Source organism: Echinops telfairi, unplaced genomic scaffold (assembly GCF_000313985.2).
Source record: "Echinops telfairi isolate 266 unplaced genomic scaffold, ASM31398v2 ScPeMD7_7469;HRSCAF=8507_0, whole genome shotgun sequence".
NCBI classification, from domain to species: domain Eukaryota; kingdom Metazoa; phylum Chordata; class Mammalia; order Afrosoricida; family Tenrecidae; genus Echinops; species Echinops telfairi.
Window position 1 is genome coordinate 19,293,231 of NW_022111372.1, and position 26,843 is coordinate 19,320,073.

A 26,843-nucleotide genomic window follows, 5' to 3' on the forward strand; every position below is an offset into this window, starting at 1 on the left:
GTACATGTCTTTATCTAGACCTCTATAAATGCCCTTTTCCTCCCAGCTCTTTCCTCTATTTCCCTTGATTTTCCTCCTGTCCCACTATCATGCTCAGTCCCCACCAGGAATTCAGCACTTCCTCTTTGTTACATTCCCCATGATCATGCCCTACCAGGTCTCCCACACCCACCTCCCCACCAATTTGGATTGCTTGTTGTTCCCTTGTCCTTGGGTTTGTTAACACCTCTTCCCTTGCATTTTTATAGAAAACTCTTCCTTATACACGTATGAGTGTCAATGAATTTGTATCTAACCAACCCATACTAACAAGAATTGTATATTGAGAAAACATCCCAGTCAGCTCAAGTCTATAAGTCTGATATTAGCACATATGTCTGATACTAGTCCATAAATTCCTCTTTAGACTCATGCAGCACATGCAATTATGTCAAATGCAGGAATATAACAGGCCGGTGGGTTAAAAAAAGTTTTGTGGATCAAATGGCGGTAAAAATATTTCAGCACTGGCACAGGTCTCCACATGGCCCCTCCAGTTCTCTGAGGGTGGTTCTATGGGAAACTAACACTGGGAAATATGACTGGGACTTACTACCTAACTTATACAGAGGGAATCTGGAAAGCTAGTATTCTATGGTAGGAAAGCCACCACTTTGGTAGGTTAGAGATAAAGTCCATTTTCCGGCATTAAATATCATTTCCACAGTTTCTCCCCTTAGAGCTATGTTGCCTTAAAGTGAGCACATGGTTGATTATATCTCCCTATAAAAGCAGATACTCCTGTTTGCTCTTACCTCTTTGCCCTGGCATCTAACCCCTCTCATACCTTCCCCCAATAGTAGATGGGCATAGTGGGGCTTTATCCCCCGAGCCTGGATTAAAAATATTTGCTATAAACCTGAATGTTTGGCTTGGCTACATTAATGTTGTCATAAATTTTGCCTTGACAACTTTCAGTGTATAGAAAATAACCTGTTGCCCCTGTAACTCTTTTGAATTTAATACATAAAACAAAAGGGGGAATTGTGGGAAACAGAAGATTTCTCCCCCAGGTTGTCAAGCTGTTCCCCAGTACATTGTGAGTTAGCTGCTTTGAAGTTTTCTGCCTCAAGGCATCAGCCGTCCAGAGCAATCAGACTATTGTCTGGTCCATGGTAGGTGGGGCTCACATCCTCCTGGTAAGGATAGTGATGGTTTCCCTGAAGAGTCCAGCAAATAAGTCTCACTAGCTCAAGGATGATCAAGGTTAGGCTGCCATGTTGACTCTAGGATCGCCCATCTTGTCACATGTGTACCCCTAATCCCTCCTCTTACTATTGTGTGTTACACTCTAGGCCTAAGGCATCCCCTTCCTGTTGCTGTATTGCCTATGGTACAACCTCTTCCTGTGACGTATATGATTACCTGTAATCAGAGGTGGGGTGGAGGGCTTGCACGCCCCTATGTATATATAAGCCTTGGTCAGAAATAATACTCCCGCCTGCCTCTCTCCTCCTCCTCTCTGCATGGACCTGGCTGCTGAGATCATGGCCGTCCAGGGGGTGAGCATGCTACCGTGGAATGTGTCTGACTTCTTTTTTTTAATGCTCTCCCATCTCTCTTATTCTCTATGACTTTACTGTAATCTTTATATATTATTGCCGTACAATTGTGCCTATGGACCCGTGATAATGTCAGAGGCTGGTTTACTCTGACATGGTTCCTCAACAGGAAGGTGAAGCAGAGAGAGCGAGAGAAACAGAGGTCCAGGCCAGACCCACAAGGAGGCATCATCAAGCTAGACTCTACCCCTACACTTATTTGTCAAGTTGACATGAAATTATGTAACCACCACAGACCCTATGGAGCAATTCTGTGTCCTATGGGGTTGTATGAGTTGGAATCTGCTAGAGGGCAACGAGTTTGACTTTGCCCCTAGTGAGGGTTAGAGTAGGTAGCTTATATGTGTATGAAGTTCTGGAGCCATGAGGCTATAGTGGTTAAAGTGTTTTGGCTGCTAATCAGAGGGTTACAGTTTGAACCTACCAGCTACTAGACTGAAGATGTGGGAGTCTGCTTCTGTAAAGATTGAGGTGTCAAATTGGTTACAACCCATAGTGACCATACGTATAGCAGAACTAAACACTGCCTGGTCCTATGCCATCCTCAGAGTCATTGCAGTGCTTGAGCTCATTATTGCAACTACTTTGTCCGTCCATCTCATTGAGGGTCTTTCTCTTTTTCACTGACTACCAAGCTTAAAGCCCTTCTCCACATTCTACTTTCTCCCGGTAACATGTCCAAAGTATATGAGAGTGTCTCAATTCCAAGGAACATTGGCTGGCCTTCTTCCAAGACAAAATTTTGGGTTCTTTTTTCAGGCTATGTTACTTGACAACATATCAAATGACATTAATTCTTCTGTGATCTTCCTTATTCATTGTCTAGCATTCACATGCATGTGAAGTGATTGAAAATACCCTGATAGGGGCAGACATAAATCCTCAAAGTGACAGACATCTTTGCATTTAGGTTTTTGGTGTACATCCTCCTAAGCCCGGTGGGGGAATCGAAAGCATTTGTCAGAGCATTCCTGCATATTGGATACAGACCACAACCCCATGGAAACTCAGTGGTGACTTGAGTGACACTCTCTAGTAAGGCCACGAGTCAAGAAGTGTTCCACTCTAATCTTGCCTCATTAATATATGAACAGATCACACACACACACACACACACACACACACACACACACACACACACCCCATGGGTCCACAACCACAGGCACAGGGCCTAGGATTTATAATACATCACGGAGTGAGGACTGTGGCCAGAAGAGCTATAGTAAATTGTTTACTGCACCATCAGCCCTAAACTGGAAAATCAGAATGCCTGTCCAATGACTGTTGTCTAACATTTGAATAGATAAATCATAGCACACCCTTAAAATGGAGTACTATACAGCATCATTTTCATTCTGAACATCTCCTGGGTTTTATTTGTCTTGAATGCAATGGGGACTGTCTTTTGTGTTTTCATGATACTGAGTTCACTGTGTGACATGTGCGACTAAACAAGGGACAAGTTTAATTGCTAATTTTTATTGCTAATGCCCTGGTCAGCTTATGAATTTTATGTGACACCTTTAAAGTTATTAAGTTTGTCAAAGCCACAGCACCTTGTGTTATTTTCTCAAAAATAAAGACTTCAAATTGGAACTATATTGAAATATGAGTCGTGTGTATTGTGTTGAGCAGAAATTATTTTGAAATTTCGATGCCGGAAGCTTAAAAATGCCAGTTCATCCTTTACCAGTGTTTCGGAATTAATCAGCAAGTTGTTAAGGTCATCAGACTTTTTTCAATTATATCAAAAGTTTATCTTTCCAAGAACATAGCAAAATTGAAATGTAGCCTAGGAATCTAAATTTGGTGTTTATAAATTAGTGACATTTTATATCTGGATTTTACTTTCTAGGTTTGAGAAATGTTAGAAAGTGGCTAACAAATATAAGAAAGACACACACCATTGGAATATGCTTTGGTGATTACATAGTTTAATTACAGATTTCTTAGCTAAATGGTATTCAGAATTAGGAGATAAGTGTTTCTTCCAAGACAGATTTGCCTGCCTTTTTGGCAGTCCATGGTACTTTTAATATTCTTCACTAACACCATAATTCAAATGAGACTCTTCTGACATCCATGTTGATCTTTTCTTGTCTTTTTAATGACCTTTTTGCTTTCTTCATGAATGATATTTTTGATGCCCTCCCATAGTACATCAGGTCTTCTGTCATTAGTGCTTGAAAGCTGTTCTTTAGATGTTCTTGAAATTCAGGTGGGACACTCTAGGTCATATTTGGACATGCTTTCATTTTCTTCAACTTGAACTTGAATTTAGATATGAACAATTGATAGTTCCACAGCCTGGTTTTAGCTGCTGATATTGAGCTTTATTGTCTCTTACTACAAATGTAGTTAATTTGATTTCTTTGTCTCCAATCTGGAGAAGTCCACGAGTATAGTCACCTTTTGTGTTGTTGACAAAAAATACTTTAAATGAAGAAGTTATGCCTTGAAAAATCTGTCATGTGATCTCCAGCCTCATTTTTTATCACCAAGACTATTTTCCAACCACTGTTCCTTCCCGTATGTTTCCAACTTCTGCATTCCCACTGTCAATAATCAATACATCTTGATTTTATATTTAATCAGTTTCAGACTGAAGACTTTGGTAGAATTAATCAATTTCTTCATCACTAGGTTTAGTGATTGGTATATAAATTTGTATAATAGTTACAGTGATTGAATTTCTTTTAATTTGGATAGCTATAATCCTATCAAAGATAGCATTGTACTTCAAGATAGATCTTGAAATGTCCTTTTTGATATTGAATGCAATGCCATTCCTCATGATTGTGTCATTCCTGGCATGGTAAACCTTCTGATTCAAACATTCAGCATCCGTCCATTTTAGCTCACTCATGCCTGGCATATTGAACTTTATGCACTCCATTTCATTTCCCGTTTTTATAGATTCATACTTTATACGTTCCAAGTTCTGATTGGTAGATTTTTATCACTGTTCTCATTTTGAGTGATGGCCCCAATCAGCAAATGAAGGTCCTGCAGGCTTTACTCCCCCAGGTTTAACCCCCGTCACGTCATTATAGTAGACTAATTAGATGGGACAACTCTTCCCCAGTTATGTTTTGAGTCCCTTCTGTCCTGAGGAGCTCATCCTCTGCACTATCTCTCGCAATATTCTGCTTCTATTAATTAGGCCTTCAGGATCGGACAGTGCTATACATCAGGTTTTTATCAGTTAATTCCTCCAATGTCAACTGCCGATTTCTTCTTCATAATCTGTTATTCTGGAAGCTTGGCTGAATCCCGTGCACTTTGGGTGACCCTGCTGGGATTTGAAATACCTTCCAGCATCACAGCAACACACAAGAAAACACAGTACAACAAACTGACAGGCAAGTGGTAGTAATTTAACACTAATCTACTACCATTTCCAAATCACTTATTTGAGTACATACTCTGTTGTATGCTAGATTTAAGGTAGAGAACAAGTCAGAATTTTAGGTGAGACCAGAAGGGGAGGAGCTAGCCCTCTGTAAATAGGAGAAATCCAGGTCACTGGGTATAAAGGTCCCTGGATGTGAAGGAGCTTATGTGCATGTTTCGAGAAGGAAGGGTGATGATTGTGGAGAATAGCAAGAAAGGGAAAAAGGATGGTTTGAGATAAGGCTGCATTAATAGAGGAAAAAATAATGTAGATTTTCTAGAACTTCATTTAGACTGAGCAAAGCAAAACAAAACAAAAACACAAAAATCCAGAAGCAGAGAAGGTTCTAGACCTCAGAGAAGCCAAGATGATACAAGACCAAAAGATCACGTGAATGAATTGCTTTCCCACAAAAGAAGGGATCGAGTAGAGATGGTGAATGGGCTGTTTTCTGTGAGGTTGGATCCCAGTTATGCTGGTCCCTTGGGAGAGACATGGTTGAAGAGAGTGATGGTGACTTGGAAAGCTGCTGGGGAGCCCAGAAGACGGATATATAAAACAATCGATCAGTGCTGTGACATCATTTTGCATGTTTTAACAGTTTTTCCTGGCTGTGTCATGTCAAGCAGAATGATGTAAAATAAACATTTAATTGATGTAGTCTTAGGAGTTTGCAAGGCAGATGCCAGGTGGCCTGCTATTGAGTCTGATAGGCCATGTGCTGGGCAGGGTGTGGCTTGGGGAACATGAAGGATAGTGCGAATACATACCTAGTCTCTCCAGATGGTAGGTTCTCCCTATTATTCCTGACACTATTATTGTGTTGATAACAGAAATAGCATGACCAGTTCCTAAAAGGAATTTATTATTTAATGGCATAACCCCAAAACGGAGTTCTAGTACTTAATTTTATAGTTACCCATGACTTCATATGGTGTCTGCTGAATCAGAAAATTATAGGTTGCGATCCTTAACTTTGGGTAAACTTTAATCACAGAATGGAGAGATTTTGTTTTAATTTATCACTTCTGGGGAACTCAACATTTCAACTAAGCTGAGGACTTTAAAAATAGAAATAATTTATAGATACAGTGCTTGTGTTTGTACCTAAAATAGCCTGTCTTTGAGGTGGAATTCACCCACAGCCTGGGCCTGGTTTGCCTGAACTTTCATGTTTAGAAGAAAGCAAATCTGAAAGTGTAGCAAATCTTTCACTGAATATTTGAAGGTCTTCTATGTACCAGGCTGGGAGTAAAGTGTCAGTAAAACTAAATGAATACACCGGCGTGGCACCTATGGGAATAATTTCTTTTACAAGAATTAATACCAGCCTAACCCCAACGAGTTGGTGATTAAAGACATCCCAAATGCCCAACTCTTCCAAGAGGCTGTTCTGCTTCATTAAAAGAAAAAAAAATCATTTTATTGGGGCTCTTACAAATCTAACAATCCATCATTCAATTGCATTGAGCACACTCACATACGTTGCCATAAACATTTCTAAAACATTTTCTTTCTGCTTGAGCCCTTGGTATCAGCTCCTTTTTAAAAAAAATCATTTTATTTAGGCCTCATACAACTCTTAGCACAATCCATAAATACATCAATTGTATAAAGCACATTTGTACATTCGTTACCTTCATCATTCACAAACATTTGCTCTCCACTTAAGCCCCTGGCATCAGCTCCTCATTTTTCTCCCTCCCATCTCACCCCTCCCTCATGAACGCTTAATAATTTTATAAATTATTATTTTGTCATATCTTACACTGTCCGACGTCTCCCTACACCCACTTTTTCTGCTTCATTTTTATCTCACTCCTTCCTTGAATATATTTCCTCACATTGTTGGGTCCTGCAGTTCACTGCAATGTCCTAGGGAAAACTGAGGAAATGTCTCATGTGGTAGTGGGTGTTACTCAGTCCCAGATCCAGAAGTCAAGCAGAGGCAAGCCAAATGCAGGGTCTAGAGGTAGAAGCCAAAAGTGTCCATAATCACAGCAGGTTTTCTTGCTTCTACCAAAGCTCCATCAGGAAATAGAGGTCTGACTTTCCAGGTGATGTGATGTTTTGTTAGAACTGTACAGTGATGCCAATATATATATACCCCGTCTGAGGAAAACAAAGGATGATGTCTTTAAGTTGCACCCTTAACTAAGGTAAAGATGCCCCCAAGGAAAAGGATGTGACTTGGTTGACACCCTCTGCGAAAACCAGGTCTTAATCCCTCAAATCCTGTCCATTAGTACAGTAGAGCAGACACTCCAAATTAGGATTGTAGCCACAGGCATAGAGTCTAGAATTATATCACATAAGGAATTATGGCTAGAGGGGCCATTTTAATTGACCACCACTTAGCACCTGTTAGATCTTCTGGGTGTCTTATCACTATGATGGCCAAAATGGGTACACACAGTCTGGAGGGTTCACTACAGGCCTTTATGATCAGGAAGAAACTACTAGAACTTGTCTTTTAGCTTAAAGAATATTTCTAGTGTTTTATGTTGGTGTTGTTAGTTGCCACTAAGTTGATCTTGGCTCTGGGCAACCCTGGGAGTTACAGATAGAACTACTCCATAAGTTTGCTTAGCAATAATCTTAACTGAAATAGGCAGCCAGGTCCATCTTCTGTGGTATTGCTGGGAGGTTTTAACTAAACTTGAGGTTAGCAATTCACTGCAGTGCGTAAGCCATTTGCACCACCTGGAGACCTGTGTGTTTTATAATACATAAAACAAATTCAGTGCCATTGAGAGTTGCTGCTGACTCATCGTGACCCCCTGTGGAGTTTCGAGACTTCAACTGTTTAAGGGAGTAGAAAACCCAGTCTTTCTCCCAAGAAGCTGCTGGTGAAGCCCAATGTGTAACTGGTACCACACATATATTAGAATAATAGTACATGTATGATGTGCACGAGCCTTGGTGGCATAGTAGACTAACTGCAGGGTTAGTGGTTCAAACCTACCAGCTGCTCAGTGGTAGAAAGATAAGGCTGCCTGTTTGCATAAAGATTTACAGTTTCAGAAAGGCTAGGGAGCAGTTCTACATTGCCCTCCTAGGTTGCTGAGAGTTGGAATTGACTAGATGGCTGTAGGTGGATAATATTTGGATAAACAGACTTGGTATGCTTTTTGAAGAGAGTATGCCTACACTTTAAAGCTTAGGAAAATAACATGGGGCGGGAGTGGGTTCCATGCTTCTCAAAATGTATAATGCATTTGTCACTTTCATAAAATATGGTATATTGGGTGTACTTTCTTTTTGCACGTAGGGAATATTCAAAAAATTTGGAGGCTACATGCTAGTATGTATTTTAAAAATATATATACATGCTTTATAGCTTTCTTTTTTTCCTTCAATCTTTTGAGAAAAGCGAGAACTTAGGTGTGGTAGATCATGTTCTCACAGATAAAGTAGTTTTACTTGTTGCCTACATTTCGTAGTGTTATGTCAGACTCGTTATATAAAAAAAGACTCGTCTGTAAGATCTGTCCTGGCCAATTTGAATCACTATTTTCTCTTGGTGGGTCTTTATTTTTTGCCGAGTGGTATACTTACTGTGAAACACCGTACCCTTCTATACTGTCTGTCAGATGTTGGGGAAGGTGACATGGAGAAAATGCCTGTTCCACTGTAGCTTACTCCTATTCCACAGTGTGACACTACTTCTTCCACTGTTTCCTCCCCAATAGAACATGCTCATTAACTCTCTAAAAGCAGCAGCATTGGGTGCCAAAATCAGAGGCAGCTCAGGAATTTCCCAGCTCCACCCATTTACTCATAGATGGTGATTTCCCAGTTTAACATTTCTCCCCTCTGTTCTTGCTTCCAAAGATTCTTTCCTCACTCACCCCAAGAACTTTTTCCTTAAAATTCATTAGAACCTATTTTAATCGAGGCATGCCAAATAAATGCTTCTACATCATTTATCTAGAGGTTTTGATTTTCACTTTTTCTTTGTCCAACTTTCCCAGGACTTCTGTAACTGCGTACCTACCATATGCTGGGTGGCCTGAAGCAGCATGAGCTTATTCTTTCAAGCCACTAACTGTTGAGCTGGTGGTTAGAACCAAACCAACTCATTTCTCAAGCGATAGACCTGACAATCTCCTCCCATAAGATGACAGCCTAGAACACGAGAGATCACCAGTCGAACTCTGTCACAGTGTGTCTCCATGAGCAGTAACTGACTTGAGGGCACCTAACAATAACAACTCTGTGAGGACACCAGTCATTGAATTTAGGGCCACCCTAATTAATCAAGCATGGTTTCATTTTAACTTGATCACATCTGCAAAGACCCTATTTTCAAACCAGGTCCCAGTCACAGGTACTAGGGGTTAAGAGTTTAGCATTCCTTTGTAGAAGACATAATTTAACACGCTACAGTCATGATTATGTATTCATTTGTATTCCACGTTTTCATTTTTAACATTTTATTAAGTTGTTATACTTATGTCTTGCAGGTTTGATGACGATTAAAAGCATGCTTTCCTCTGAACTTCCTGACGCCATTTGTTCTGCAGAATGTCTCTGAGTGAGAATGAGGTTTTTGCCTATGAATCCACGGTGCACAGCACCAACATCTTGCTCAGCTTCAACGACCAACGGAAGAAAGATGTGCTATGTGATGTCACCCTATTCGTGGAGGGCCAGCGATTTCGTGCCCACCGGGCCATGCTGGCTGCATGCAGCAGTTACTTCCACTCGAGAGTCATAGGCCAGGCCAGTGCAGAGCTGAACATCACGCTACCAGAAGAGGTGATGGGCCCAGGCTTTTGGAAATAACAGTCATTTTCATTTAAATTAACTTAATCTTACATGGTTCATAAAATTGAAAATGAACCAGGGTGTTAATGTTCTTGTCAGGCAGCTGTGGCGCGGCTCCCAGGTTTGGCAGTAGCTCATTTCTTTTGCCTTTTCATTGAGATGATGACATTTTACATGTAAACCATCATCCTTGTTGGAAGTTAGCAGCAATGGTTCTTGGGCTTTAATTTGACATAATGACCAAACATAGGGCATACCTAATGGGTTGAAGACACTTAGAAAGACCCTGTTTGGGGGAGGCCATGCTGTGTACCATTCTGTCCCTGGGCACCTCCTCTCCTGATGGGAGACTATTACGAGGTTAAAGCTTTTATAAATCATCCAAAATGGGCCCTCATGAAAAGCAGGTCCACTTCCCTTTTAGTCTCTTTTGCCCCTTTTCCTCTTAAGCTTGTCTTTTTCATTGGTAGAAAGATTTCCTATCATACTTACAGAACTTTGTTCAAACTTACATCTTTTCCCACTAGCCTATTGTGGAATCTAAGCTCTTTATACATTTGGATCCTTGTTTGTTGATAACACTATTTCTGAGGGAGATATTTCTCTTGGTCCCCATAGTGCTAGTTACACTGACTCTTACGAGAACAGATTGCTTTATTTAATCACACAAGCACAACCAGAACAATATCTGGCCTGGCAGTATGGGGGCACTTATTAGAAGTTGAGCGAGATTAGAGGAAGTCTGTAGGAACATTTTTGGTGTGACAGGTCTATATGGTATGCCCTATATCTATGTGTAGCTTGTTGCTGCCCAGAACTGCTTCCATGAACTTATGGCTACAGTTCTGGGGATAGAGTGGCTCATCAGTTTTGTAGCGCAGGTCAAAGCAAATGATGCAAAACCAGATGATGACAAACAAAGACCAACTACAGATGCTGACATAAATTTCAAAAATGTTGTATAAATGAAATCATATTTGTGATTTTGGGGGGTTTGGGGGGCTTTTTTCCAGCAGTATGATATTCTTAACATCTGTCTTAAGTTGTGTATAACAGAAGTTTATCCTTTTTTATGGCCGATTAGTGTTCCTGTCATAAATGCACCACAGTTTACTCATCTGTTGAAGAATATAGGGGCGATTTCGGTTCTAGGCGAATACAGATAAAGGTGCAATAAACATTTGTGTACAGGTTTTTGTGTGAGTGTAATTTTCATTTCTCTGGGATATCGCAAAACAGACTATTTACATCAGATTTAAAAACAGGGCAATTACATCATTACTTAATTACCAAGGCACTAAGATCATTGCCCAGCCAAGTTGACATCATAGATTCCGAAAACTTTATTTACAGTCACTCAATCATTTTGTGGAACCCATAAAGACAATATGTCTTGAAGATCCAGATTAAGTAATTCACTGCTGTACTTTCCAGAGTGGTTTTTCATCGGCCGTTACCACCAGCAGTGCAGTGAATGAGTGATCTTTGTTCTCTTTATCCTCACCAGAATTTATTATCACTATTTTTTACTTTCATCATTTAAGTTTCCTAAGCACAAACTGATTAGCATGTCTTTAAGAAGAGATCACAAATATCTTGATATCTCTTTTATGAACTCATAGTGTTTAAATATTTTTTTCAACAGATACACCCCTCAGGAACAATAATGAGAGAGTAGCGATACCATGAGAGTCAGGGGAAGGTGGGTGGAGAAAGAGGGAACCTATCACAATGATTGATGTATAACCACCACCACACCCCACACCCCAGAGGTGACAACAGAAACGGGGGTTAAGGGAGACAGTGGTCAGTGTAAGATATGGGAAAAAAATTTATAAATTACCAAGGATTCATGAGGGAGGCGGAGGGGAGAATGAGGTGATACCAAGGGCTCAAGTAGAAAGAAAATGTTTTGAAAATGATAACATATATACAGATGTTGACACAGTGGATGTATGGATTGTTATAAGGGCTCTAAGAGCCCCCAATAAAATGATTAAAAAAATTTTTTTCATATTTTAACTGCAGGTGAGGCCTTTGTTTGCAATTAAATAGGTTCCACTTGCCCTTCCCTTTTCTGTAAATGGACATTTGTCTATTTAAGAGATTTTGTTACTTAGTCTTTGAATCTTTTCCGAAACAGGACAGGAGTGAATTTTAGTATTTTATATAGATCTCTTTAAAAATATGAATCTTTAAAATTGATAAGTATTAAAATTGTATAGAAAAAAATATGAATCTTTAAAATTGATAAGTATTAAAATTGTATAGAAAGGTTTGGCATAAGTTACAGATAATAGCATTTACTGTATGTATGGCTTGGGGCAGGACTCCTTTGTAGATAATTTATATGTACTTTTTTATTCTTACAAATATGTAGGAGGGGGTACCCCCATGAAAACCAGAATATTTTTTGAAAGCTAGGTTTTTAAAAATTTTTAACAAAACAAAATTAAAAAAATTTTTTTTACCTTATCACCTTCAAAGTACTCTCCATTATACTTAATACATTTGTCAAATCTGTGAGTTCATTCTTGCAAACATTTTTCAAGCTCATCTGTTTGGATGGCTGAGAACACTTCCCTCTTTTTTTTCTTTTTTTTTTTAACCTCTGCATCATCAAATCACTATCTTTTTATGTCCCTCTGCATTTGCAGAAACAAAAAGTCACATGGAGCAAGGTCAGGTGAGTGAGTGTGTGAGGCAAGAGAGGCATGCTGTTTTTTGCCAGAAGCTGGCACAGAGATGGTTGTGTGAGTAAGTGTATTGTGGTGGCAAAACCAGTCCACTGCCTACCACAAAACATGCCTTTTTTGTCACATACTGTTAAGCAGTCTTTAGAAACTCAATAGAAAACTTGATTAACAGTCCGCCCTGGTGGATACAATTCCAAGTGCACTATGAGTCAACATTTTTGTCTGTTTGGAAAGTTGATCAATGTCCAGAACAAGCTTTGTCATCAAACGACATTTCACCTTTTTTTGAAATGAGAAAAGCACTCATACACTGATTTTTCCCTCCATATTGCTGTCCTTGTGAGCTGTGTTCAACATCACAACAGTTTCTGCAGCATTTTTCCCTGAGCAGGAAACAAAATTTCAAAGCTGCACAATCGGCTGTAACAAAAACAGGTTTGAGGGAAATTACTTTTACCAAAAATGCATTGTGACCAGAGCGAACCTTCCCAGGCAATGCCACTGGATGCCCTAACTCAGAACACGTTGCTGAATACTTGCCTAGGGAGTGTACTACAAAAGCTCTGCTGCTTTTTTCTGGGTTTTTTTGGGGGGTGGGGTGGGGTTACCCCCTCATAGTTTAAATTTGCAGTTGCTTGGAATAGAGTGACCACATGGAGCTGGACTGGCAACAGATACGTGGCACTTCAGATAGGTGTGCAATAAATAATATCTATATTGCTTTATTTCACAGAGGATTGATTGCAGTTAATGTGGAAAAACTGGTCAAATTGTAGGCTTTTATCTGACAGCATAATTTATGTGGTGTTGGGATTGGGGTCTGTAAGTGGATGATGTGTTCCCTGTGAATATGATGTGGTATGTGGATTCCTCCAGAACCCCCATAGCTTTCTTTTCTTAGAAGATTTTTAGTACTAAATGAAAATGTGTATTTTGTAGTGATTACTAATGAGTTATTTTATCATCTCTTATCTACTTCTCTTGTATTTATCTATTAGGCAGCTTTCAAATGATACATTTGTTTTTGTTTTGTATATTAACAGGTGACAGTCAAAGGATTTGAACCTTTAATTCAGTTTGCCTACACGGCTAAATTGATTTTAAGTAAGGACAATGTGGATGAAGTGCGTAAGTGTGTGGAATTTCTGGGTGTTCATAATATCGAGGAATCCTGCTTTCAGTTTTTCAAATTTAAGTGTTCAGACTCCACTGCAGACCAGGAAGAATGCCCAAGAAAAAAATGTTTTCCATCACACTGTCAAAAAACTGGCCTTAAATTTTCACTTGTGGACCAGAAAGATCAAGCCATTGATGGAGTGGTGGAATTTCTGGAGAATGCTCCTCCTCTTTGTAAACTAAGCCAGCATCAGGGGCATGGAAAAGTATCCCCTCCTCTACAGGACAGTGCCAGTCAGACATGCGAGTCCCTGTGCTTAGAAAAGGATGCTGCACTGGCTTTGCCATCTCTGTGCCCTAAATACAGAAAGTTCCAAAAAGCTTTTGGAACTGACAGAGTCCAGTCTGTGGACCCCAGTGTCAAAGACAGTCAGCTGCCTTCTGCTCAGCCAAATGAGACAACTGAAGAGGAAGGGCTCGGAGGAGCCCAAGAGTGTGCAGATATACGAGCAATTTTAAAATGTGAAGAAAGTAAAACACCAGCAGAACATGACGAACTGAAGAGAGAGCTTGCTTCTGAGTGTCTAGCAGTGAAAGCAGAAGTAACTCCATTCCCTCACAACTCTTCCGCAGATCCTCACGGAATCTACTCTCTGTCTCTTTTACAAACCTACGACCAATATGGCGACTTGAATCTTGCTAGTGTGCAAAACACAACAGTGTTACCAGAAAAGCCTTTGTCGGGTACAGATGTCCAAGATGAGAAAACATGTGGGGGAAGTCAGGATTTACCTTTGAAATCTGACTCTGGTCCTCAGGAAGATAGTAGCCTTGCTTCTAGTGACCGGAGCAGTGTGGAACGGGAGGTGGCGGAACACCTCGCAAAAGGCTTCTGGAGTGACATTTGCAGCACAGACTCCCCTTGCCAAATGCAGTTATCACCTGCCGTGGCCAAAGATGTTCCAGAACACATCTACTCCCAGAAACGGTATGAGTGTCCCTGGCTGGGTATAAGGATTAGTGAGAGCCCAGAACCAGGTCAGAGGACTTTTACAACATTAAGGTCAGTCAACTGCCCATTTATAAGTACTCTAAGTACTGAAGGGTGTTCAAGCAATTTGGAAATTGGCAGCGATGATTATGTTCCAGAACCGCAGCAGGAACCTTGTCCGTATGCCTGTGTGATTAGCTTGGGAGATGACTCGGAGACGGATACAGAAGGAGACAGTGAATCCTTTTCAGCCAGAGAACAGGAATGTGAGGTGAGAGGAACCTGAATATGTTATTAGTTCATTGTTTTTAACCACCACCAATTAGCGTTAGTATCAACTCCTGTGTGAACCATTAGAGACTAGAGCAGGCTCAGAGAGGAGGAAACTCATACACCAATAATCAGATAAACCCCAATGCCACCGACACTTGATTCCAGTTCACAGTATACTACCATACGGAACAGTAGAATTGCCCCATAGGGTTTCCAAGGCTGAGTCTTATGCTACATCTTCCCCTGGGTCTGCTGGTGATTCAACAGCTGCCTTTCCTTTCAGTTAGCAACCCTGTGCTTAACTCACTGGCCCACCAGAATTTCATAACTTCTATGCTGGTGTCAATAAAACTGTGATCAACTCCACAGTGAGGTGCACGGTGAAGGACTTGATCATTTATTTAGGTGGTTAGGAGTCTCCTGCTCACAGCATTCCTTTGTTCAACATTATGAAACACTGCCCTGTCCTGTGCCATCCTCATCATTGTTTGAGTACATAGTTATGTTTGTAGCCACTGGGTTAATTCATCTTGTTGAGGGTCTTTTTCTCAGACCCTCTATTTTACCACACATATTTAAAATCGATTTATTAACCAGGAAATTCTTTGGGTTGTTTAATTTAAATAAAATGCCTTGTCTCAAGAGGGAAAAGAAGTAATACTGTGATCAGATATTTTTCAGTGACATATTAGGAATGTAGCTCTTAGTGTGAGACTTTCTAAGACATGATTTTTTTCATGATCATTACATTAAACTTTCCCCTCAGTTTTAATGAATCTAATGAGTTAAATATATCTGGGTATGGTGGTGGTGTTGTTAGCTGCTGTCAGATCGATTTCCACTCATGGATACCCCTTTGTGGCAAAGTAGAACCGCATCACTTAGGTGTTCTTGGCTGTAATCTTAATGGAAGCAAATTGCTATACTTCTCCTTCAGTTCTGCTGGAAATGCTCATATATATATATGACCATATATATATACACACACATATATACACACATATATTCCTAAATGAAAATATCTATCTTGTAATTATCATAAGTAAGTATTGAGGCTTCAAGTGATGTATTTATATATTTATATAAATAGCTTCAGGTGATAGACAGTTAAAGGATTTGAACCTTTGATTCAAATTGCTTACACTACTAAACTGGTTTTAAAAGTTTGAACCTCTAACCTTTAGGTTTGTAGTCCAGGCAAACTATTTGTGGTAGTATGTCACCACTCAATTTGTTTTGTATACTTATTTGGTATACAGAAGTTTGTATTGCTCCGTATAAAATGTTACCAATTATAATCCCAGTAATAAGGGCTGTTAGTTCAAGTGGTTAGACCTAAACTACTACCAAATAGATGGTGGTTCACAGCCACCCAGAGGCCCCTTGGAAGTAAGACTCTGTAATCAGTTTCTGAAAAGTCACATCCTTTAGAACTGCATTGAGCTTGTGCATGTTCTACGCTGACCTCTCAGGTTGCTATGAGGCAGAATTGATTAAGTGGCAGTGAGTGAGGCTTGCACACATGGAACCACGGTGACTTGGAGTCTGTCCAACAATTAGCAACAACACTTTTCTCTGGTATTAGGTCTTCATGGGTTGGAATCGACATTTGTGGCAATGAGTTTGTTTGTTTTTTCAGTTATTTTTTAATAGATATTGGATAGCATAGGCTTGAAAGGGTATTTTTGTTTCCTTTGGGAAAAGGTAATTGATGATTTAAGTCCTGAAATGTGTGTATAAGTTATGATGATAAGATTTGTGAATGCAGTATTTAATCTTATAAACTTGTGTTACCAATATAACATCCAAAAATTAAAAAAGAAAACATTTTGTACAGCTAATTTTTATAGGCTTGAGAGACAGATTAAATAGCTTATCAGACTAACTAATGCTACATTGGCATTTTTAACTGCTGTCACAATTATTTTAAAAGTTGTGACTTCCTTTCTCCAAATAAGTAGCCCTTGTGTTGTAGTGGTTCCATGTTGGGCTGCTAACTTCAGGATCAGTGGTTTGAAACCACCAGGTGCTTCTCCACAGAAAGACGAGGCTTTCTGCTCATTAAGGAGTTGGTCTCAGAAATTTACAGGGGCGGTTCTCCCCTAGTTTTACTTCTAGGGTAGCTGTGAGTCAGCATTGTTTCAGCGGCAATGAGTTGGGCATCTCCAAACTGAAGTGTGCTTGAAATGACTTCAAAATAAAGTTTGTCGTTCCTGCATTGGTGGGTGAAGTGAGGAGCTTTTAAATGAGTTACATGAAGTTACCATTTTCATGTCAGAAAAATTACATTTCTGAAGTGTTTTAGAAACTGCTGGCATAATCGTTTGACACAGTACTGCCATTCAAAAACGAAAGTAGATTTTTTGTTTGAATGAAATGCAGACACTTTAGAAGGAAGCTTAAAGATTGCATGTCCCAATTAAATAATTTCTATCTTTTGATTTAAATCATCCCCATTTGTCTTCTGAGCCCATATGTATTACAGATTTGGAATATTAATTGAATTATTAATCTCTATTATAAGGGGTTATGTAGAAATTAATAATGAAGATCTGTTTTATCTTCATGTCTAAATGAAGCTCTAAGAAACCTAGATTTATATTTTCATCCTCCTAGATTTGAGCATAACAGCAAACTGTAGCAATAGTTACTAATGGCTTTTTCTCCACATTTTAGGGAAAGCTGCCATTTAATGAGCAACGAATAATTTCACTCTCTCGAAATGATTTCCAGTCATTGTTGAAAATGCACAAGCTGACTCCAGAACAATTGGATTGTATCCATGATATTCGAAGAAGAAGTAAAAACAGAATTGCTGCACAGCGTTGCCGCAAGAGAAAACTTGACTGTATACAAAATCTTGCATCAGAAATTGAGAAGCTGGTAATACAGCAAGTTTCTTTTTATTATTTAAATTCCGCTTGGTTTATATGTTCCTTTTACTTTGGCTTCTCCCTTCATTTCTTCCTTTCCTTTCTTCCCAACCTGTATGCTCTCACTTCCTTGTTATTTGTAAAGGAAATAGCTGCAGGGGTAAGTAAAAAGTATTGCTAGTTAAGCTCCAGTTCATACATGCACAGTTTTTTCCACACAGAATGTGTTGAAACATGTCTCTGCAATCAGTGGATTGCTCCAGGCAAGTTCTCTTAGGAATGCACGTGTCTGAATGAATGAATGAAAGAAAGAAAGAAAACAACAGTGGCTTTCAAGGGAATCTGCTAGGCCAGTGAAATTAAATTCAAAGCAGAGAGGTTTTCTCAGAAAGTTAAGGTAATTGTTTTTTAGGACTTCAAAGTGGTGATCTTGATAGTTTTCCCTCAAAGGACACAGACAAGTCATGGTGACTTATTATGAAGATGTTTTGGGAAAATGTGAAAACTGCTTTGGTGAGAAAAGACCTGGAAAGTGGTACTTGAGAGTTCTTTTTTCCCAATATGACAGCACTCCTGCTCATTCTTTGCGGGTAGCAAGGGCTGTTCTATGAGGATTTCATTAGTAAACCATACCCCACACACCGTACAGCCCCGATCTCACCCTCTCAAAGACCATAGAAAGGGAACAGTTTGAGTCCCTCGAGAGTGCCCAAACTGCTCATTTAACGTGGTGTAAATTGATGGGTGCAGAAATCTTCAGGGTAGGGTTAGAGAGATAAAACACTGCCTTTAAGAGTGTATAGACCAAGAAAGGGAGGTATGTCAAGAAACAAAAAGCTTCGTATTTTGATAATTTTGCCTAATATTTCCATGATTTTGTAGCCATACTTTTTGATGGAACTTTGCATTATATGCTGTGTGCACTAGTTCACCAAAGAAGTATAACTGCAAAACTCACAGAAGTATAACTATAAAAGGATGAAGGATAGTTACTGTAAACTCTGGGTTTTGGACCTCACCCTTATGTTGCCTCTCTCATTGTAGTAAATTTCCTTTTAGATGGTCAATGGAATAGCTATTGTTAATTTCCACTACAAGGAGTTTTTGCTTTCCCAACAGTTTTTTGAAGCCCAAACTTTCCTGCTTACCTGTTGTATTAATTTGGCCTCATTGTGCGAAACCGTCTGAAATGCATGAGTTAATGAATGAATTTGTCGCAAGGTTATACCTCTCTTTCTCTTTTCAAAGAATAGAGCCAGGTCTTTGTAAATGGCATAGGACCAGGAAAATGGAAGGCTGCCAGGAGCCCAGGAAGTATTCCCTCTCATCTCTTCTGTATGCACTTGTTTCATCCTCTGGATGCCACTGAATGGATTTATGGATTCCTAAATGCATATGGGGAGAATGGCGGCAGCACAACTCTTTAATGCTTCCTCTGCTCCAGGAACTCCATCAGATTAAGATTAGAGTCAGTCAGCTCAGACTGAAATTGGAACCACTTCCCAAGGAGAAGTGCATCTGATTGGGTCTCATTTGGCTCAAGTGCCCTCCTCTGCCAGCTAGAAGCAGAATCACCAGCCCAGCAAGGGTCTGCTACACTTAGACATGGTGCACTCAGAGCTCAGCTCAGTCTCTGACCACTGCCAGAACATTCCCAATCAGACAATCCAATCCCAAAACAGCCTAAAGATTTCCTTTTTATTGTAATGACTGGCTTGTGATTCCATTTCCTTAAATTCACTACTTAGTCCTTAAAATTATCTCACTTTCAGTGATTGCACAGTATAGATTTCAGACCTGCAACGATGTCTTCCTCATAGGAAAACAAGCAACAGATGTCCTGTCTTTCACCTAATAAGAAGAAAGCTTGCCCCTTTTTTTCCCCCAGAAGTGAAGGAATTTGACACTTAGTTATTAATTACACTGAGGTTTCCATGGTCCCTGGTTATGGAGTAATGCCTGTTACAAAGCAGGAAGAACCTGCAGGAGTTACACCCTCCCTGTGTCCTTACAGTTTCTTACAGATTGGTACCTGGTAGAAGGAAGAGAACATTTGAGAGACAGGCATGTGGACAGATGTTCTCCTTGTTACATTGAGATACCACTTTTGGAGTGTGACCTGTAGATACGCTGTGTTTCCAGTCTTCATGGATTAAATGGAATTTCGGCAGACACTAGTTAAGGGAAATAACTTGATTCATAATTAAACAGCCATTTTTATAAAATGAGTGAATGATTGAATTTAACATATGTTAAGTCCCTCTGTTATGAATGTTTGACTTGGGGAATAGTACTTGCCCTTTACTCCTTCTCCAATGAGATGATTTACTCCATCTCTCTATGAGATGATTTAGAGCCGGGGTCCTCAAACTTTTTAAACGGGGTCAGTTCATTGTCCCACAGACTGGAGGGCCGGACTATAGTTTAAAAAGAAACTATGAACAAACTCCTATGCATACTACACATAACTTATTTTGAAGTAAAAAAACCAAACGGGGCAAAAACACTCCTCGGGCCGGATAAATGTCCTCGGCGGGCCACGGGCCGTAGTTTGAGGACGCCTGATCTAGAGGAACCCTAGTGGTTAATTGCTGAGCTGAGATGCACGTGATCTGCAGTTTGAAACCACCAGCAGCTCTAGGAGAAGGACTGGGCTTTCCACTCCTGTAAATAATCACAGTCTCTGAAACCCACAGGGGTCACTGTAAGCCAGCATTGACTTAGATGGCAGTGAGAAGGAAGGATGGCCTGATTAAGGAGCCCTGGGGGTGCTGAGGCCTAGGCATTGGTCTGCTAATCGCAAGGTTGACAGTTTACACCCACCAATTGCTCCTCTGGAGAAAGATGAGGCTGTATGATCCTGTGGAAATTTATAGTATTAGAAACGTTACTTAGGATCACTGAGTCAAAATGAACTCTGTCACTTTGTTGGCTTTTGGTGGGATGAAACAATTGAACCAACCCCTGTTTGCATTAAATTCTTTATCGGAATCACCTTCACTTGCAGTATATGCATCTTTTAAATTATTGAAAGACCCTGAGCCTTTTCTTGCATTGAACTAAAATAATAAAAGCACCTGTTCCACCTTCCCGACAAGATTGCTGAAGAAAAATGTGAGCATAAGCAAATGTGGTGAAGAAAGCTGATGGTGCCCGCTACCAAAAGGTAGAGCGTTTGGCATCTTAAAGGCTTGAAGACAAATAAGCGGCCATCTAGCTGAGAAGCACCAAAGCCCACATGGAAGAAGCACACCAGCCTGTCTGACAACGAGGTGTCGAAGGGATCAGTTATCAGACATCAAAGAACGGAAAATCGTATCAGTGGGTGCCCACTTTACTGACACAATCACTGAAGACAAAAGTGCCTAAGCAAATGTGGTGAAGAGAGCTAATGGTGCCTGGTGATCAAAAGATATAGTGTCTGGGGTCCTAAAGGCTTGAAGACAAACAAGCGGTCATCTAGCTCAGAAGCATCAAAACCCACATGGAAGTAGCACACCAGCCTGTCTGACCACGAGGTACAGAAGGGGACCAGTTATCAGACATCAAAGAACTAAAAATCAGATCAGTGGGTGCCCACCTTCCTATATGATCACTGAAGACAAACGTGTGCATAAGCAAAGGTGGTGAAAGCTGATGGTGTCCGGCTATGAAAAGATATAGCGCCTGGTGTCGTAAAGGCTTGAAGATAAACAAGTGGCCAACTAGCTCAGAAGCAACAAAGCCCACATGGAAGAAGAACAACAGCATGTGTGAACACAAGCTGTCAAAGATCAGGTATCAAGCATCAAAGAACAAAAAAATATCATTGTAAAGGTGGGTGAGTGTAGAGTGGAGACTCAAAGCCATCAGTAGGCAACTGGACACCCCCTTGCTAAAGGGCTGTGGGGAGAAGACGAGCGAATCAGGGTGCAGGGCAGCAACGATGAAACATGTAACTTTCCTCTAGTTCTTAAATGCTTCTCCCCCCCCCACTATCATGATCCCAATTCTACCTTACAAGTGTGACTAGACCAGAGGATGCACATTGGTACAGAAAACAACTGGAAACAGGGAATCCAGGACAGATGACTCCTTCAGGACTAGTGAGAGGAGCGAGGCCTGGAGGGTTAAGGGAATGTGGGGTAGAAAAAGGGAACCGCTTACAAGAATCTAAGTATTGCCTCCTCCCTGGGGGAGGGACAGCAGAGAAGAGAGTGGGGGGTGGGGGAGGGGGGGTTGGGAACATCGGACAGTGTAACTTATGACAAAACTATAATAAGTTATGGATTATGAAGGAGTGGGGAGGGAGGGGGGAAATGAGCAACTGATATTAGGGGCTAAAGTGGAAGGCAAATGTTTTGAGATGATGAGGGCAACGAATGTACATATGTGCTTGACAAAATGTATGTATGGAATGTGATAAGAATTGTACGAGCCCCCAATAAAATAATTTAAATTAAAAAAAGCACCTGTTCCAACTTACCTAGTAATTATCTTAGAGTCTTAGGAATCAGTCTTTGATTTGTAACCAATGACTGCCTGAGATTAAATTCACAGTACTTATTGCCCTAATGTGTTCTGAAAACAAGTGATGGGCCCCAATTTTAAAGTTTCGATCTTTGACAATGACCTCATTTTCCCAGGAAAAATTTTATAGTCCTTTGCAATAGGTCATTATAGACCATAGCATAATACTATGACTGAAAATGTGTTTTGATTACAATAAATGTATGTTTGCAAAGCAGGTCAGTACTATAATCGTAGGTGAGAGGACTTCTGAAAGTTTGTGGAAAATGGAATTAAAAGCTAATGAAAATTTTCTATGAACTTTTTGAAACTGCCTCATATAAAAACTGCTTTAATAGTCTTAATGTGCTGGGAAAGCCAAATGCAGATACACTAGTTCATATGAAAGTATTAATGATTACAAAACTCTTGTCTTTATAGGCTTCTTTGAAAGGTTCATATTAATTCCATTCTAAAACTAGGGTGAGTTAACCCTGAAGTTAGAAAATTTGCATATCTTTGGTATTATTTTAGCCACTCACAATGGCAATGTTGAAATTAAGGGAACCTTAGTTTTCAAAGGGTAGAAGGGAGAACCCACATGCACCAATTACCAAAATGTATTTCTCATAGAATGTCTCAACTCGTGTTGATTGATATCAAGTTATATTCAGGAGCGAAGTCAGAATGCTCACAAACCACGTGAACTTCGACACCATCTCATGTCATTTCTCTCATCTGTCAGGGTACTAGGAGCCCTGGTGGCGGAGTGGTTACAAGTTAGGCTGCTAATGTCAGCACTTCGAAACCACCACATGCTCCTCAGTGAAAGACAGGTTGCTTTTGGCTCAGAACCTCACAGGGATAGTTTTACCCTGACCTTAAAATGGTCGCTATGAGTTGGCATGGATTCAATGGCAGTGTTTGGATTTTATTTATTTATTTATATTGTATACGATAGGTGTAAAATGATCTCATTTATCTGCAATTTTATATTTTAGATGAAGATTGTATTAAGGCATCTTGAATAAACCTATTCTATCCATGACCAGTGACATTCTACTGACTCCTCAATCCTCAGCATATTGCCCTTTCCATGTAGGTCTCAATGGCCCTTTCTCTTTGGGCATGTCCAGAGTCGGCCATTCTTTAATGCCCTAGACCAGCAAGTCTAATATGTGGTCATCTGGAGGTGCTCCTTCAAAATGCATATTCTTTGGGTCCATCCATCCTTGATCCTCCCCCCACAACCTTGACTCTGAAAATAACAAGTTTTAAGAAAAGTTAAAAGGTACTAGTGATAAGTGAGAATATCTGTTCTTAGGAGATGCATGTTTAAGCACCAATAATCAGAAAACAAAAGAAGGACAAAGAGCTGACAGACACAAACTAAGAAGCAAATGAACCAAAACTAATAGGGCAGAGAGAGACTATTCTCTCCCACCAACCAAGGCAGGGAGACAGACCAGGAGAGAAGGGCAGGCTTAGGCTGAAAAAGACACATTGGAGCAGAAAAAGCTAAATGTAGCAAAGTACCATAATTGTTGAATCTCATACATGACCTGTGCCTTTATTATACCTCAGAAAATTAATCTTCAACATTATATCTAGTCCCAATTGCCTAAATCATTCCCAAAAAAAACCTTTCCTGACCGCTCACTTTTAAGATCAGAATCTAGTATAACGTAACATTCAGCTATTAATCTTTTCAGTCTCTCAATCGAGAAAAGTCCTTCATTTAAAAGATAATACATATTTTAAGTCTAGGCTAGATTTATCATAAAATGTTCCACATTCAGTATTTGTTTGTTTTCTCCTGGTGTCACTGAATTTATTCTTCCATTCCCGTATTGCACATAAACTAGAAGAGTTCGAGTTGTGAGATCGTAACTGTACGTTCCTTCACAGTGTTGTGTCGGACTGTCTCACCTGAAGAGATGGGAATAACCAGATTGCTTCATTTTGAAAGTTGTATTTTTGTCTTTGTTCAGTAATCAGTGGGCTGGTACTTTGGGGATATCCTGCTCGCAAGTACTTTTACATACTTTGGGTTTAACATCTGCAAGTAGATTCTAAGGAGCCCTGCTGGTGCAGTAGTTAGCGCTTAGCTTTGGAATTGAAAGGCTGGTGGGCTGAACCTACCAGCTGTTCCGGAGGAGAAAGACTGGACAGTCTGCTTTCATAAAGATCACGGTCTTGGAAAGCCTGTGTGGCAGTCCACTCCGGATCGCTGTGAGTCAGAATTAATGCAGTATCAGCATATTTTATTTTATATATGAATTTTATAATTGTGAACACAAAATAGTGAATTTTCTAATTCTGCCTGTGCCTATTTTTCACACATTTTAAGAAAAATTCTTGTCCTTTCCTCTTTTTCCTTTTATTGTACTTCTCTGTTAATATGGATTCATGGATTACGTTTAGTGATTGTTTCAATCAGTAATAGTCACTAGACTCTTTGGTTGACATTTTGGCCCCTTAGAATCCCTTCAAGCAAGCTGGTTTGACACCCCCGCCACCCCCACCCCCCATTCTATCGCAGCAAGTGGTGTAGTGGTCATGCACTGGGGTACTAGCCTCACCGTCAGGAGTTGATAACCACCAGTTGCTTCTCGAGAAAGCTGAGACCCTCTACTTGCATAGAGAGTTGCAGTCTCAGAAATCCGCAGGGCAAGTTGTCCCCTGCCCTGTTGGGTCACTGTGAGTCAGAATTGACTTACTGGCAGTGAGCAGAATAGGCTTGTAGACTTATCTTGTACGACTTCTGTCCCACGATTTGTAGTCACACATTTCTTCAAAGAATGCTGGGTTTTTATGAGTGGATATTGGAACTGAGTGAGCAATGTCTGAGTGCCAGGTGTGTTTATGCATGGTTGTAGAAGGTTTAGAAGGTTGTTCTTTCTGTCAGTGGGTGGAGCTAGGAAATACAAGTGGATGAGTCAGTGAATTGAGTATGAAGGAGAAAAAGAGAAATCATGAGTTTATTTCAGTGTTCTTATGCTTTTATGTATGGATTTAGTTTCTGGTGAACCCTCTCTGACAATTGATCCAGGGATGTGACTAGCCTTGCTATTATTGCGTTAGAAAGTGGACTAAGGCAGATGTAATTAGGTTAAAATTCAGCACCTTACCATTTTCTTCATCCTTTTGACCCATTTTAAATTTGTTCTAGTTTTTATTTCTGCTTTCTTTTCATGTGATATTTTTCTGTTTTGATTTTGTTGTTGGATGTTTCTTTTGTTGTGCTTTTGTTTGTTTTTCTTTATATGAAATCTAGGATGGGTAAATAAATAGAGACTAACTGGATTAATAGTTTCTTAGGGTTATGGCAGGAGAGATTGTGGGGATATAGGAAGCTAGTAATGAGTATACGAAGAAAGAAATTGTTTAGAAATTGTTCTAAAATTGATTATGTTATGATTACATGATACTTTTTCATAGGTTTAAATCATTGAATTGTATGATATGTAAATTAAGGTTAAATTAGTATGTGAGGAAAAGTCTTGCCATCCTTGCCAAAATAATGAAATGAATATTAATAAATCATGAGTTCATTTAGGTGTTTTTATGTGTGCTTTTATATGTTTTGTATATCTTCATTTCCATGGACAACTTTGGTTCCTAATTACATTAATATAAGCAATTTGCTTTATTCTTGAAAGTATGAAATGAGGCACAAAATTAGTGTCAGTATTGCTATTAACAAGCAAAATTTATTGTTTCTTTACTGTTTTATGCTTTATTATATTTCAGAGTGCTGACATTAAAATTTTTTCATCGTTTTATTGAGGGCTCTTACAATGGCTATTACAGTCCATACATCAATTGTGTCAGGCATACCATATTTGTACATATGTTGCCATCGTCGTTCTTTTCTAGACAGTTACTTTCTCTTGAGCCCTTGGTATCAGCTCCTCCTGGCCCTCACTCTTGTGATCCCTTGATAGATTATAAATCATTATTTTTATATCTCATACCACTGTCTCCCTACCCCTATGGTTTCTGTTTGTTCTTTTCCTTGGAGTGGGTGTGTGGTTGTGTCAATTCTTGTGATCGCTTCTCCCTTCTTCCCCCACACATACACCTTCCCATCTGGTATCTCTCATTCCATTCCTGTTCCTGGGTTGCGTGTGTTGTGAGCTCTTTTATCTACACCTGTGTACATGCTGTGGTCTAGTCTGAAGTGAGTGGCATCACTGGGATCTTGGTGGTGGGAGGTGAGAAAACCTCAGGGAACTGGAGGAATATTGTGTTTCATTGGTGCTTTAGTGCCATCCTTTTCCTGTGCCCGCTCTCTGGGGGATGTTCCATTGACTACAGATGGGCTTTAGATCTCTGCTCTGACCCCCTCTTGTTCTCAATCATATATGGTTTTATTTGTTTGATTGTTAGGGTCTTCTGATGCCTGCTACCTACTCCCAATGATCTCTCATGATCGCACAGGCTGGTGTGCTTCTTCCATGTGGGCTTGTTGCTTCTCTGCTAGATAGCCGCTTGTTTCACTTCAAGCCTTTGAGTCCAGGCGCTCTCTTTCTTTTTTTCTAATCGTTTTATTAGGGGCTCATACAACTCTTATCACAATCCATACATACATCAATTGTGTAAAGCACATTTGTACATTCATTGCCCTCATCATTCTCA

General features: G+C 39.9%; 1 protein-coding gene across 3 annotated transcripts in view; it reads left to right on the plus strand.

The window, feature by feature from the left end:
* Positions 1-26,843, plus strand: part of BACH1 (BTB domain and CNC homolog 1) — a 47,341-nt gene that overhangs the window by 12,368 nt on the left and 8,130 nt on the right. For all 3 annotated transcript variants that reach the window (XM_045284813.1, XM_004713109.2, XM_045284814.1), the window contains exons 2-4: positions 9,462-9,756; positions 13,505-14,839; positions 17,518-17,724. In XM_045284813.1, the coding sequence (XP_045140748.1) occupies positions 9,523-9,756; positions 13,505-14,839; positions 17,518-17,724 (1,776 nt within the window). In that variant the 5' untranslated portion in view covers positions 9,462-9,522. The remainder of the gene's footprint in view (positions 1-9,461; positions 9,757-13,504; positions 14,840-17,517; positions 17,725-26,843) is intronic.